The sequence below is a fragment of the Panthera leo genome, chromosome C1 (genome assembly GCF_018350215.1).
Source record: "Panthera leo isolate Ple1 chromosome C1, P.leo_Ple1_pat1.1, whole genome shotgun sequence".
Taxonomy (NCBI): Eukaryota; Metazoa; Chordata; class Mammalia; order Carnivora; family Felidae; genus Panthera; species Panthera leo.
Window position 1 is genome coordinate 104686419 of NC_056686.1, and position 14981 is coordinate 104701399.

The following is a 14981-nucleotide window of genomic DNA, read 5'->3' on the forward strand; positions in this document are numbered from 1 at the left end:
TTTTTTTAATGTTTATTTATTTTTGAGACAGAGAGAGAGCATGAATGGGGGAGGGTCAGAGAGAGAGGGAGACACAGAATCCGAAGCAGGCTCCAGGCTCTGAGCTGTCAGCACAGAGCCCAACGCGGGGCTCGAACTCACGGACCGTGAGATCATGGCCTGAGCCGAAGTCAGACACTTAACCGACTGAGCCACCCAGGTGCCCCAATAATTTTTATATTTATAACGGAATGAAAATATTTGAGAGATGCTTAGGTAAAATATATAATTAAAGTTAATTTTACTTGTTTCTCCCTTTTTTTTAAGTCTATTTATATTTATTTTGAGAGAGAAAGAATGAATTCCAAGCATGCTCAGAGCCTATCCCTATGGAGGGCTTGAACTCAGCTGAAAACTGTGAGAACATGACCCGAGCTGAAATCTAAGAGTTGGACGCTTAACCGACTGAGCCACCCCAACACCCCTCTACTTTTTTTTCTAATGTGGCCATTAGAAAAGCTAAACTTACATGTGTGGCTTGAATTACATTTCTGTTGAACAGCACTGTTCTAGAAGGAGGGGCACTTATACTCTTGACCTTCCAAGATTCCAAAGCCATGCCCCTGGGTGGCTCAGTCAGTAGGCGCCAGAAGAGCATGTGACTCTTGATCTTGGGGTCTGGAGTTCCAGCCCCATGTTGGGTGTAGAGATTACATACATTCTAATTAACATATATACACACGCACACAAACAAAATTAACCTGGATTGGTGCATTGTTTCTCTGACATCCCAAGCTTTTATAATCATTCTTGTTAGGCAGTTGGAGTTTTGTTGGATTTAATGCATAAGTTTCTATGTCTTAGAAAGCTCTCAGGTTAATGGAAAAGAAAAGACAGGGTAATTTATGACTATAAATATTGTAACTAAAAGAACACGTGTGTACCAAATAACATGATCCCAGAAATGTACAAATTTAATACACAAATACTAAGAAAATGCAAAGAAATCTTTAAAAAGATAAAAAATGAATTTGGGAAATTTATTTTAAGCAGGTGTTGAAGGAGGGAAGCAACATAAAGAGTATGGCTTATGTAAAAATCATGAAGTGAGTGAATGATTTTTCTCTAAAGCATTGTGCTTTATACCCCCACATCCGGATATATTAGGACACATTTCATACTGGAAGTCAAGTCTGGAAAGCAGTAATGCAGTCTCACCTCTTTTCTTTAAACAGTAGAGGACAGGAAGGAAAAACCTGCGGAGAAGTCCGCTGCTTCCACTTCTGTACCCACAAAGCCAACAGAAAGTATCTCCAAGGCCTCTTCGTGTACCCCAGTGCCTGTGACCATGACAGCAACGCCCCCTCTTCCAAAGCCTGTGAATACTTCTCTTCTGTCCCCTTCTCCAGCACTGGCTTTGCCAAACCTGGCTAATGTGGATCTGGCAAAGATCAGTTCCATCCTTAGTAGCCTGACATCAGTCATGAAAAATACTGGTAAGTAAGCCCCATAAAGAAGATAAAAGGCTTATTTTCATCTTTCCAATTGAACCATCATCAGTCTGGGTTTTTTGTTGCTTTTTTTCCTTAAATTAACAGTGATTTTTTTAAGTCGAAAAACCAATACATGGTCATTATAGAAAAATAAAATAAGGGAATGAAATAAATAACCTGCAACCCTACTACCCTGAAAGACACCAGTTGTGTCTAACTTTACCAGTGTGTGTGTGTGTGTGTGTGTGTGTGTGTGTGTGTGTGTGTGTGTGTGTGAATGTTTTGGTAGATTAAATATTTGTAATAATTTTTCTTTCAATTGAAGCATATTGTATATGAACTTATCTAAGCCTTTATTACTAGACATCTGATATTTTTGTAATTTTTCACTGTTTTAAAGAATACTATAATGAACCACCTTGATGCTAAAATCTATGCACAACCCTTCCTAAATGGTTGATGAGTATATAGGGCTTTTTCTTTCCTTAATGGAAATGTTAATGAAAATACACACAAGTAGAGCACCTTTGTGTACTCATCATTCATCTTCAACAGTAGAAACACATGGCCACTCTGGTTTCTGCTGTGCCTTACCCAATCTTGATAAATTTGAAGAAAATCCCAATTACTTAATTTCTTTATAAAAACTTAAATTTATATTTCTCATATAAAGACCAAAAAAACCCATACAGGTTTGTTTTTTTTTTTAATATAATTTATTGTCAAGTTGGCTAACATACAGTTTGTACAGTGTGCTCTTGGTTTTGGGGGTAGATTCCCATGATTCATCGCTTACATACAACACCCAGTGCTCATCCCAACAAGTGCCCTCCTCAATGCCCATCACCCATTTACCCCTCTCCCCCCCAGCCAACATACAGGTTTTTAATCTTTTCATGTTATTCTAAAATGATCACCAAAAATGTACTATTTTATGTACCAAGCACATGAAAGTTCCCTTTGTTTCTCAGCCTCTCCAGCACTATTTTGTTTTATTTTAATCTTTGTCAAATTCAGTCTTAAAAGCCATTTGTTTTGGGGTGCCTGGCTGGCTCAGTCAGTAGAGCATGCAGCTCCTTTTAAGTAATCTCTACATCCAATGTGGGGCTCAAACCCACAACCCTGAGATCGAGTCGCACACTCCACCAATTGAATCAAGCCTGGTACCTCAAGCATGCAACTCTTGATCTCAGGGTCATGTGTTGAAGCCCTACATTGAGTATAGAGATTACTTAAAAAAAAAAAAAAAAAGAAAGAAAAGTAACTTGTTTTAATTTACATTTTTTTGATTAACAATGTGATAAAAACTTTTTCATTTTTATTTTTCTTTGTGAAATATCTACCTATTCATATTTTTGTCATTCAAAAATTATTTTCTTTTTTTATTATATACCGTTTTTTTTTTTCTGAATTAAAAATTAACACAGTGTTTTAAAATATAAAGATGTAGGAGCACCTGGCTGGCTCAGTTGGTGGAGCATGGGACTCTTGATCTCAAGGTCATGTGTTCAAGCCCCATGTTGGGCATGGAACTTGCTTAAAAAAATAAATAAAATATAAAGATGTAAAGGAAGTTGCTTATATAATCTCACTTTAAAGGCCTTTTCAAAAGCAAATAATTTATTAATCACATAGAATTATGCAGTGGGTTGAGTTACACAATTGGAATGTCTCTGATCATAATGAGCCAGCAATATTTACTGAGCACCTACAAGATTCTGTGGTGTTGATGCCATTTGGTAGAAAGAAAAGAAGTAGGTTCCCTAAATCTCTTTTGGCTCTCAAAACTAAAAAATACATCTGAAAATACTTGTTTACTTTAGGGGTGTTCAAAGTAGACAGGAGCAGATTTTAATCTAATTTTCACATTTTTTCCTTTGTACAAGCCATGATATGCCCTATTTGTGGATCTGTCACAGAAGCATTCCTGTTAAACATACCAAACTGGTTTGAGTGAGTGGAAAGTTATTGTGAATTTAATGGTCATTTTGAACCGCATTTTCTTGAGTTAATCTTTCTGCCACCAGGGGTCAGTCCTGCATCAAGACCTTCTCCAGGAACTCCTACAAGTCCCAGCAACCTCAGCACTGGCCTGAAAACACCTGCACCTGCCCCGACAACATCTCACAATCCTCTGGCAAATATCCTCTCAAAGGTGGAGATCACCCCAGAGAGCATTCTGTCTGCTCTTTCCAAAACCCAGACACAGTCAGCCCCTGCACTGCAAGGTAAACTGACCTGTGCCACAGGGACTTGAATCCTGGGTTCCAGTTCTGAAGCATCCAAAGCCATGAAATGTATAATACAGTTAGTTCATTGTCTTCTTTATATTTCTTATCTACAAGCTGGCATTTATAGAATTAGAAAATGTCAAAGCTGAAGGAGACAAAATACCATCTGGTCTAATCCCCTCCTTTTCAGGTGAGGAGAATAAAGCTCAGTGAGGTGATGTGACCTGCTTTAAGGTTACAAATTTATCTACTCAGTGATGAGTTGAGACTAAAAGCCAGATTGCTTGACTGGATTCTAGTATTCTTTTACCTACACCATGAGCCCTCTAGGGGCTGCATTTATTCCAGCTCTGAGGACCGGTTAGTATATGTTGAGGCTTATATTTTTAATGTTAACCAAAGCTAAAGACAGTAAGAAAGGTCAATCTACTATCAAAAATCTTATGAGAAATGATTTTCTTTTTTTTATGTCCTAATTTAGAGGCCTTTATTTGTAGGTATACCACATCTCTGTACCTGTAATCTCTACCTTATTTGAACCTAGTATACTTTGTTAATTATCTGTTTTGTGTCTAAAACTGCTTTAATATTTTTTCATAAAACATACCTGCTCTCTGTTCTCAAAACCTCCAGATACAAGCACAATCGTTATTTAGCACCTCAGTATAATTATTCAGTGAATTATAAATATCAGAGCAATATCTTCAATACAGTGATTTAACTCTGTATCAAAGTTCTCAACCAGGAGCCTCCAGGGGACATTAATAATACTTACAGCTTTTCCTTTCAGTAGATTATGACACCAGCATCATATGGACTTTCTCATCAGGCAAAATTTGAACAGAACTAGGTGTTCTGACAGAATGTGTTTTTGGGGACCCCAGAAGACAATCTTTGTGGAGTAACTGGGTGGTTCATCACCTTTCATTTCCTTGTGGAAAATAGAATGCTTGACTTTTAAGAAACTTTATCCAGCAACTTAAATAGATGCATTTTTAAAAGCCTATAGAGATTCTAAGGGATCTCTTAGAACTTTGCTCTGATTGTGTCACCCACAGCCATTATTGACAGATTTTTAATACAAAAGAATGACTTCAATGGGCAAAAAGTCCAATAGAGTATGGCCCGTTAAGATTGAAGAAAGTTGCGGTGCCTGGGTGGCTCAGGCGGTTAAGCGTCTGGTTCTTGATTTCATCCCAGGTCATGACCTCACAAGTCTGGCTTTGCACTGACAATGTGCTCTCTCTCACTCTCCCTCTCTCACTCTCTCTTAAATAAATAAACTTTAAAAAAAAATCAAAGAAAAATATTAATATTAAGTGGTAAGGGACTATATCACCTGTTATCAGAAATCTGAGTAGTGTCTATCTTAACAAGATGATCTTTTGAAGAAATCCCACAGTATCTGAAAGATATGCTGAAATATCTTAAAAATCATGACGTCATATGTCATGTTCTAGTGCTTGAGGACTTCTGATTTTGGTATGAACAGTGGCTGCTAAGAATTAAATGAAACTGTTAGGAGGGGGAAGTTATATAGCCAGAGAACTTTTCGGAAATGAAACATGTTTTTTGTTTGTTTGTTTCAGCAGGATAATTGAAATAATATTTCAGTTATTCAGATATTAGTGAATATTGGGTATCATGCACCATTATATATATAACTTTATGGCAGTTAAAAATGTTCCAAGGATGGAGGCACCTGGGTAGCTCAGTCAGTTAAGTGTCCGACTTTGGTGTAGGTCATGATCTCATGGTTCATGAGTTTGAGCCCTGCATCGGGCTCTGTGCTGACAGCTCAGAGCCTGGAGTTGCTTCGGATTCTGTGTCACCCTCTCTCTGCCCCTCTCCTGCTCACTCTGTTTCTGTCTCTCAAAAACAAATAAAACATTAAAAAAAAAAATTTTTTTTTAATGTTCCAAGGATGGAGTAATCTCAGAATTCTTCAGAGCTTAAGTCTGTTGGTAAATATGGATTAAAATTGAAATCTTGAAGAATCATTAAGTAAAGTACCATATGAAGTACTGGTGTCTTTCATCACACCATTATGAAGGAACAGTTTTAGTATATGATGAAAAGCTACAAATCCAGGTGAAGTATGCCCAAAAGGTTTTCATTTATGACCAGAAATTGGGTAAATTTGCCAAAATATGATTGAATTTATAGGACCTCCTTTTATCTCTTTGTCAAGTATTTTTCTAAAAAATTTTCTACAGGAGGAGCAGTTTGCTTTGGTGGACTTCAGCCTTTACCCCAAAGAATTCTTTCTCAGAGCTTCTGAGGTTTTGTCTATCAGTGAGTAGGGTTGAATCTCATCAGTGTCAACTTGGGTAGATGAATAATTCTTAAATTTTCCAAGCTATAAGATGATCTACCTTTGTAAGTCTTTGGGGTGTGTGTTTGCATGTTTACTATTGCTACATTTTACAACCAAAAATGATAGCTAAACCATTGTTTCCCCAAAGTCTAGCAAGAGATGCTTGAAAAAAGTGTCCCGTTCAAACAAATTTCAGCAATGTGCATACGTGATCTCTCTCTTGAGAATAAATAACCGTGTTTGTTAACTTACTAGAAACAATTGCAGAGGCTAGAAAGGAATATCTATTTGCATTTACAGAAACAGTTCCACAGATCAGACGTTAAGAAATCATGGCTTAAAGTGTTATTTTAAGGATAATTTGCCTCCTTTCTCTTCCTGCTTTGTCTTGTTTAAACTATGAATGATTCTGACACTAAAATCTCCCCTTTCCTGTTGCCTTTTATTGTGCTGTGTTAGACTTGTTTGATGACTGTACTAGAAACATTTCAATAATTTGCTCTCTTTATATTGAGAAATAGGTCCAGTATTTTCTATGACACTTAGCCATTGCTTGTTTGGTCTGGATTCTCTTTGGCCTCATATTTTAATGTCTATCTGGTTCCCGCTGGAATGAATGAGAATATCCGATTAGCCTACATTGTTTTAATTGTAGGGCAGGCAGTTGTTCTTTTTAACTCCTTTAATCTCTGTTTCTACAGGCCTGTCATCTTTGCTTCAGAGTGTTACTGGGAACCCAGTCCCAGCCAGCGAAGCTGCATCCCAGAGCACTTCAGCTTCCCCTGCAAACACCACAGTCTCTAGCATCAAAGGAAGAAATCTGTCCTCCAGTACCCAATCCTTTATTCCTAAAAGCTTCAACTATTCTCCTAATTCATCAACTTCTGAAGTCTCTTCAACATCAGCTAGCAAGTCCTCAATTGGGCAAAGCCCAGGGCTCCCAAGCACTACTTTTAAGCTACCATCCAACTCTATGGGGTTTACAGGAACCCACAGTACTAGCCCTGCTGCCCCACCTACTGAAGTTGCCATGTGCCAATCTTCAGAGATCTCCAAGCCAAAGCTGGAGTCTGAGTCCACCTCTCCAAGCCTGGAAATGAAGATCCACAACTTCTTAAAAGGTAATCCTGGTTTCAGTGGCTTAAACTTAAACATCCCAATCCTGAGCAGCTTGGGGTCCAGTGCCCCAGCAGAAAGCCACCCCTCAGACTTCCAGCGTGGCCCTACTAGCACGTCAATTGACAACATTGACGGAACCCCTGTGCGGGACGAACGGAGTGGGACGCCCACCCAGGATGAGATGATGGACAAGCCCACATCCAGCAGTGTAGACACCATGTCCCTGCTTTCTAAGATCATTAGCCCTGGTTCCTCAACACCCAGCAGTACAAGATCACCACCCCCTGGGAGAGAGGAAAGCTACCCCCGGGAACTCTCCAATTCTGTATCTACATATCGACCTTTTGCCCTGGGCAGTGAATCACCCTATAAACAGCCTTCGGATGGAATGGAGAGGCCATCTTCACTGATGGACTCTTCACAGGAGAAGTTCTATCCAGATACTTCTTTCCAGGAAGATGAGGATTACCGAGATTTTGAATACTCAGGGCCTCCACCCTCTGCCATGATGAACCTAGAGAAGAAGCCGGCCAAATCTATCCTGAAGTCAAGCAAGCTCTCTGATACCACCGAATACCAGCCAATCCTCTCCAGTTATAGCCACAGGGCCCAAGAATTCGGGGTAAAGTCTGCCTTCCCTCCATCTGTAAGGGCTCTCCTGGACTCTAGTGAGAATTGTGACCGTCTCTCCTCTTCCCCCGGGCTATTTGGTGCCTTCAGCATAAGAGGGAGTGAACCGGGGTCTGACCGGTCACCGTCACCGAGTAAGAATGATTCATTTTTCACCCCTGACTCCAACCACAATAGCTTGTCTCAGTCTACCACTGGGCATCTCGGTTTGCCGCAGAAGCAGTACCCAGAGCCTCCTCACCCAGTCCCACATCGTTCCCTTTTCTCTCCGCAGAATACCCTTGCCGCTCCCACGGGCCACCCACCCACACCAGGCGTGGAGAAAGTCCTGGCCCCCACCATTTCCACCACGTCGACGATTGAGTTTAAGAATATGCTTAAAAATGCCTCGCGAAAGCCCTCGGATGATAAGCATTTTGGGCAGGCCCCCAGCAAGGGCACTTCAAGTGATGGTGTTGGCCTGTCAAACCTCACCCAGCCCAGCTTGACAGCCACTGATCAGCAGCAGCAAGAAGAGCACTACCGCATAGAAACCCGAGTCTCCTCCTCCTGCTTAGACTTGCCTGACAGCACCGAAGAGAAGGGGGCCCCTATAGAAACCTTGGGTTATCATAACGCATCCAATAGGAGGATGTCAGGGGAGCCGATACAGACCGTAGAGTCCGTCCGAGTTCCTGGGAAGGGAAATAGAGGACACGGGCGCGAGGCTTCAAGGGTGGGTTGGTTTGATCTGAGCACCTCAGGCAGCTCCTTTGACAATGGCCCCACAAGTGCCTCTGAGTTGGCATCCCTTGGGGGTGGGGGCAGCGGAGGCCTCACTGGCTTTAAAGCAGCACCATACAAGGAACGGGCACCCCAATTTCAGGAAAGTGTCGGCAGCTTCCGTTCCAACAGTTTCAACTCTACATTTGAGCATCATCTCCCCCCATCCCCCTTGGAACATGGGACACCCTTCCAGAGAGAGCCAGTGGGGCCGTCATCTGCCCCACCTGCCCCTCCTAAGGATCATGGGGGTATCTTCTCTCGAGATGCACCCACTCATCTACCCACAGTGGATCTTTCGAACCCCTTCACAAAGGAGGCAGCCCTGGCCCATGCTGCCCCACCCCCTCCTCCTGGAGAGCACAGCGGAGTTCCTTTCCCCACCCCACCCCCTCCTCCACCCCCTGGGGAACATAGCAGCAGTGGTGGGAGTGGTGTTCCCTTTTCTACTCCACCTCCTCCTCCACCCCCTGTTGACCACTCTGGGGTTGTACCCTTCCCAGCTCCACCACTGGCAGAGCACGGAGTGGCGGGAGCTGTGGCAGTATTTCCCAAGGACCATAGTTCCCTTCTTCAAGGGACCCTGGCTGAGCATTTTGGGGTGCTCCCAGGACCCAGGGACCATGGGGGCCCCACCCAACGGGACCTCAACGGCCCTGGCCTTAGCCGTGTACGAGAGAGCCTCAGCCTACCCTCCCATTCTCTGGAGCACCTGGGCCCAGCCCATGGAGGAGGAGGTGGGGGAGGCAGCAACAGCAGCAGTGGCCCCCACTTGGGTCCCTCACACAGAGACGCCATCAACCGGAGTGGTATGATTTTGCGGAATCCCCGGCCAGACTTTCGGCCTAGGGAACCTTTTCTCAGCAGAGACCCATTCCACAGTCTAAAGAGACCCAGGCCACCTTTTGCTAGGGGCCCTCCGTTCTTTGCACCAAAACGCCCATTCTTCCCTCCCAGGTACTGATGGAAACCAAGGGAAAAGCATTTTGAACAGTCTAGAGAGCATTGGAAGTAGGAGTTTGATTTATTATTGTTTTTATTTGATTTCCTTCCTTTGATCTTTTTTTTTAATGACAAAGGGCCTCCCTTCGAAATTAACAAGTCAAACATGCTTGCATTTCACTATTCCATCCAGTCTGCTCTCCCACTGCACTTAACCCAAGCTACTTGTATTTTATAGAGGCTGGGGGGCAAAGAAACACAACCAGAGCCACTTCATTTGGCTGGGGGTTTGAGGGGGTGGGGAGGAAAACAAATCTTACCCATTTACTGAAGAGTATTACATTTGAAATAAAACTTCCATCAGTACAGAGAATAACGTGCAATGTTGGGATGTTCTTTGGGCTTGGCTTATCAAGTAGTCAATGAAAGGATTCCTTTCCCCTTCTCCCTCCCATTGAGTAACTACTGTGACCAGCTTGGCTCCCTTTCCTGTATGCTCTGTGCCCTGCTGACAAGCCAAGAGATGTTGCAAGGGGAAATAGGTGGGAGACCGTGGACCTTTGAAGTTTTGTTTTGTTTTGTTTTGTTTTTTAAAGACCTATTGAAGTTGGGTTCTTTACCTCTCTCCTAAAATCTTACCAAAAAAAAAAAAAAAAAAATGAACCTCTTCTTCTAAAGGACTATCTGTAACTTTGAGGAGATACAGGTGTCATTCTATCCTAGTAAAAATTATTACTCTTCATCCTTGGAATGAAAGAGAGGGGGCTAAATATAATCTCCAGGTTAAAATAAGGTGTGCCTCCAATGTTAGAGTTAGAGACAGGAACCAGTAACGGTGCCGTGTGACCTGCCCATCGCTCATAAACGAGAACGGGAGACTTCTATAGCTTGGCACGTCCTGCAACCAAGCTCATGCTTCCTGCTTTTCTTTCTTGATTGACTTTTTCTCCCTCAGTTTGCACGTCTGCTTTGGCCAGAAAGAAAAGTCACTACAGTTGACAATTGCTAATAAAGGCACAACTGAAATATTATCTTTGAATTTTTTGGTGTAAGAGATAGACGTTTTTACCATGGTGCCTCCCAAATGTTAAGTGATGCTTGATGGTTTTCAGCAAAGGTGGAGTAGTAGGGAAAGGGAACTATTGACCTGCATCTTTCTTTCCTCTTCGCCCTAGTCCTGTATTTACCCCTGTTCTTGGTATTTCAAAGGAGGAGGTTGGATAGCATCTTTCTATACATTCTACCTCTTCAGAAGTGTTTTAGTGACAAGTGGGTATACATATCTTTACAGAGGAGGACCTGAGAAATCCAAATTTCCCCCATTCTACAGCTAGCAGCCTGTCACATTTCAAGGCTCAAGCCTTATCCCCACCTTCTGCTTCCCCTAGGAAATAAAGAATGTTTCTGCCCTTAGTCATTTTACACAAGAATGGTTTGCTTTCCTTCTCCCCAAACTGAAAGGCTTCTTTATATTTCCACAACTAGTACTGGGAAAAAAGACAATCAGTACGCTTTGAGTGTTTATAACTTTATATCAAGGAACACTGAAAAGCAAATACTGCTTTACTATTATTTTATATTATTTAGTGTCTTACCCCAAGGTATACACACTGGTAATATCCAGCTAGATGAGTAAAACAATATGTGTTCTTTTTTTAGGGAATCCTAGCAAGTTTCATATTTTCTTCTCTGTGAGTATAGAACTGTAGGAAGTATAGGGATTGCTTTGGATTCCTCTAGTAAAATATTAAAGATGGGAGAGAGTGGACAACATAGTGACAGAAGATGACTCTTTGTGTCAGCATAAACTTGCTTTTCAGATCAAGAGCAGCTTAAACCAGGTGTGCGTCATAGTTTGGGAGTTTTTGTGTAATTTATTCCATGTTATTTATTTGGGCTCGCCATGTGCTCTGTGGCTAGGAGGCCACAAGCCCTTCATCTTCCTGATGCATTTCTGGTCTTAAGCCAACTGTTGTGTCTTTGACCCTCTCGAGACTCTCTGCCCTGTAGCTCTCCCCCACAAAAATGCATGATGCCATGACCTTGTGTGTGGGGTGGGGTGTGTAGTGTAGCAAAGCAAAGAAATGATATAGTTACGTTGAGTCCTGAGACATTTGTTTAGGGAAAAGTGTAAACAAGAGTAAGGGGAGGGGTGGGGGGAGGGGGGAGAGAGTTCTAATTGACTCAGAACTGAAATGGATTTTTTTTTTTTTTTTTGCAGAAATTAAGTGGGATGTTTTTCATTCTAGAATAAAAGAATGTGAATTCTTTCTGCTGCTCTTGTTTAAGCTAAAAGTAACGTTTACTTGAAAAGGCTCTCTGACCATTTGATTTTATCAGAAAATGTGGAGATGTCAGGAAAGTGGCTTCCTAAATGTTGGGGCAGGGTGATTGTCCTCAAAAGCATGATGACTAATACATGAAAGGAAGACCTTGTACAGTTTAAAAGATGGACTTTTAAGGGTTGGGCTCTTTTGTGGGGTGTTTTGTTTTTTAAGCTACAAAATCCTCATTGAGTTTGTTTCAGGATGGACGGGAGGGAGGATTTGTGTGTGACTGTCAGGTGTTAACTTTAAGGAAGTCTGTCTACAGCAGTAAATGAAGACGACAATGTATATATGTGATATAGTGAAACAAAAAAGACAATTCTGGTATTCATAACATGAAACAAAGGGGTTTTATTCTTTCTGTGTCTGTGATTTAAAACTCCACGCCCATGCTCTGACTTTTGTATTTCAACCTGAGTTTAAAAATATAATAAACAAGATTTTTTTTTAAAGAAAGCATAACATAGTGTGTCTTGGCAAGGACATGATTTATATGAAATCAGAATATGCAAAGTTGTTACTAAGGTCCTTGGTGCTCACTGTAAAATCACAGACAGAGAATTGGTGGGGGGGTCGTGAATATGCTGGTACTGCTTAAAACGCAGTGATAGTATCAGAAATCAAGTCCTTAAGTATTGAGAGTTTACTCTCCAGTCAGCTTAGATGACAGCCCCCTCCCTATTTCCCTCTGCCCTCCCAAAAGGTGAGCATAAATGGATTTTGGTTTGATGCCAGGGAGGGTAAAATGATAAGAGAGTAGGACTTTTATCCTTTTTGATCCCAGGAATACAACGTTTGTGATATATATGGTACAGCTAACCTATCTGGATAATGTGAATATGCTAAACTTCCTAATTGCAGAATATTCACTATCAGTCCTGAAGTTATCGGGTCATGCAGAATTAAGCTTCAGCTGTTAATTGTTTTGAAGCCGCTGTAAAATACTGCTTTCTCCCCCTTCCCCCCCCCCTTTTTGAATGGGTGGGGGTGCCTGTTAAGATTAAAATTAGATATGTTGAATGATATTCTCACGTGTTCAGTGTGGAAAACAAAACAAGTACATGCTTTAGAGGCAACAACAATGAAATCCTTTTGAAATGTGTATTAATATCATTTAATAAAATAACTAGTTCTGAAGGTTTGACATTTTTCTTTGAGATTTCGGGCTTTGACCAAGGTCTCCTGGCTTCCGTGGTGAGCACAACTAGGAGAGAAAACTTCTTCAGGAGCTGAAACTGCTGCTTTGTGGAGCAGACCTATGGTTGGAAAATCTAAATTTTCTCCAGCAAAGACCCTACATGACTGTCCAGGGCTGAAGGTGAAACCAGCTACAGGATGCAGAAAGAAGGCCTGGATGCATCTCTGAAGATCTGATTGTATTGGCTTTTGGTATAAGTGCGACAGGGGTCAAGGGGACGGGGTGTGTGCCTGCACATTTGAGGTTCTTGGATACCACAGACCACCTGTCTTGTCCCTTCCTTGTGACCACTTGCACTTGCCTGTCTTCCAGCCATTCTTTTTTTTTTAATCTCTTTGTCCCCAATATTATGTTTTTGTTTTCCAGTTTAATAAAGTATGGTTTCCTTTGTTGTGTGGTTGACTTTCCCCCTCTCACACTGATCTTAATCCAAGTGTTCCCTTTGACTTCCAGCGCTCGGTGTCACTGAAGGCAGTCTGAGCCTCTGTGATCTTCATGGCCGTGTGGGTTTTCTGTTTGATCCTCTGTGTAATTCAGTTTTGGAAAGGGGATGATGGGTGGGGTAAAATCAAGATGTTAAGGGAGTGGTTGGTCATGAAGTGGGATATACTGTATGGATAACTATTTGTGTATGTCTTCAAAAAGTTGTACAGTTGTGAGTGAAGAAGCATTTTTGAAGCAAGCCTAGAGTTGGGGTGGTGGTGGTAGGGATCCTTCTGATCCATTCTTTTCCCACATCTACCCTTCTTGCTGTGAATGGCAGTCTGTCATACATAAGCCACACTTAACCCTCTCTTGCCCTATCATACCTTTTTCATACCTCAGTGAAGCTTAATAAAAGGAATGTTGGCTTTAAGGGGTGAAGAGAGAGTCACCACATCTGGACCCCACCTAGGTCACTGGCGGGGTAAAAGGTTCTAAATAGCAACCTTCATTACGTGAAGTTCCACACGTCACTGGACACTTCAGAAATAGCAGCCTAGGAATACACCCAGTAGGTAGGGCATACAGTTGTATTGGCTGCTTCTGGAATCTGGCTCACCCTTTTCCTTATCCCCTCTTGGCACTTTGATTTGCCCAATTGGTTTCTTTCTCCACCCCCAAGGAATCAACAGCTTTTAGACTTCCACATTTGCCTTTCTGGGCATGTTGAAAATGCACAACTTCAAACCCCTGAATTGTTTTATTTAAGGCACTCTGTAGAAGAGGGATGCGATACCCACTCATGTATGTAGGCAGTAACACAAACATCATCCAAATGGGTTTTGGGGTATTGGGGCGTTTCTCATACTTGTTTATGAGTAACTATGGACATGTCCAGTCAGCTGCTGTTCACAATTGCTGAGTAATAACTCATTGAGACTGCATAGACAAAGCTACAAGAGGTTCACGCAAGTGAGATAGCTCTTAAGTAAACATCCTGTTCTCCCTTCTCACCCCCACCCCCACCCCCACCCCCACCCCCACCCCCATAGAAGTAAGGAGAAGCGCGTGCTTTGAAGGAAAGGAGCAAGTGCAAGGTAAAACTGCCAAATTGCTTCTAACTGCTGGGGAAGAGCGCATTTGATGCTTAGTTAAGTCTGAGGAAAAGGGTATAACGCTGAGGTCTATTTAGGAATTGATACTGTAGTTACCTAATGGCACCATCATTTTTTTTTTCTTCTGCCCTTACCCTTTGTTCTCACTGTAGCAAGAGTCAAAAGTTGAAAATACAGACATGGGTGGAGGGGCTAGTGAGCAGTGCCAAAAGAAAAAAAAAAAAAAAAAAACATACAGGCTGCAGGGTTTTGTTTGATTCAAAAGTGTGCTGGCTAAACCCATCTGCCCTGGATTTGTTGGATTCATAGCAACTTTACTTCCTTCCTCATCCCCATTATGTCTCCTTTATTCTTGCCACATAATTTGTGGGAAAGAGAAGAGAACTTGAAACTTTGTATATTTTCCTTGTGGTATTTCAGTTGGAATGGATAGAGAGGAGATGGC

The 14981-nt window shown here is 41.9% G+C and overlaps 1 protein-coding gene across 7 annotated transcripts in view; it reads left to right on the forward strand.

The window, feature by feature from the left end:
* RPRD2 (regulation of nuclear pre-mRNA domain containing 2) overlaps positions 1-14367 on the forward strand; it is a 97611-nt gene extending 83244 nt beyond the window's left edge. For 2 of the 7 annotated variants that reach the window (XM_042953845.1, XM_042953846.1), the window contains 4 exons: positions 1215-1475; positions 3500-3700; positions 6722-7903; positions 8044-8226. In XM_042953845.1, coding sequence (XP_042809779.1) covers positions 1215-1475; positions 3500-3700; positions 6722-7903; positions 8044-8132 — 1733 coding nt within the window. In that variant the 3' untranslated portion in view covers positions 8133-8226. Of the gene's footprint in view, positions 1-1214; positions 1476-3499; positions 3701-6721 lie in introns of all 7 variants that reach the window. The other 5 variants (XM_042953848.1, XM_042953847.1, XM_042953844.1 and 2 more) reach the window with 4 other exon arrangements.
* Positions 14368-14981: the final 614 nt, after the last annotated feature.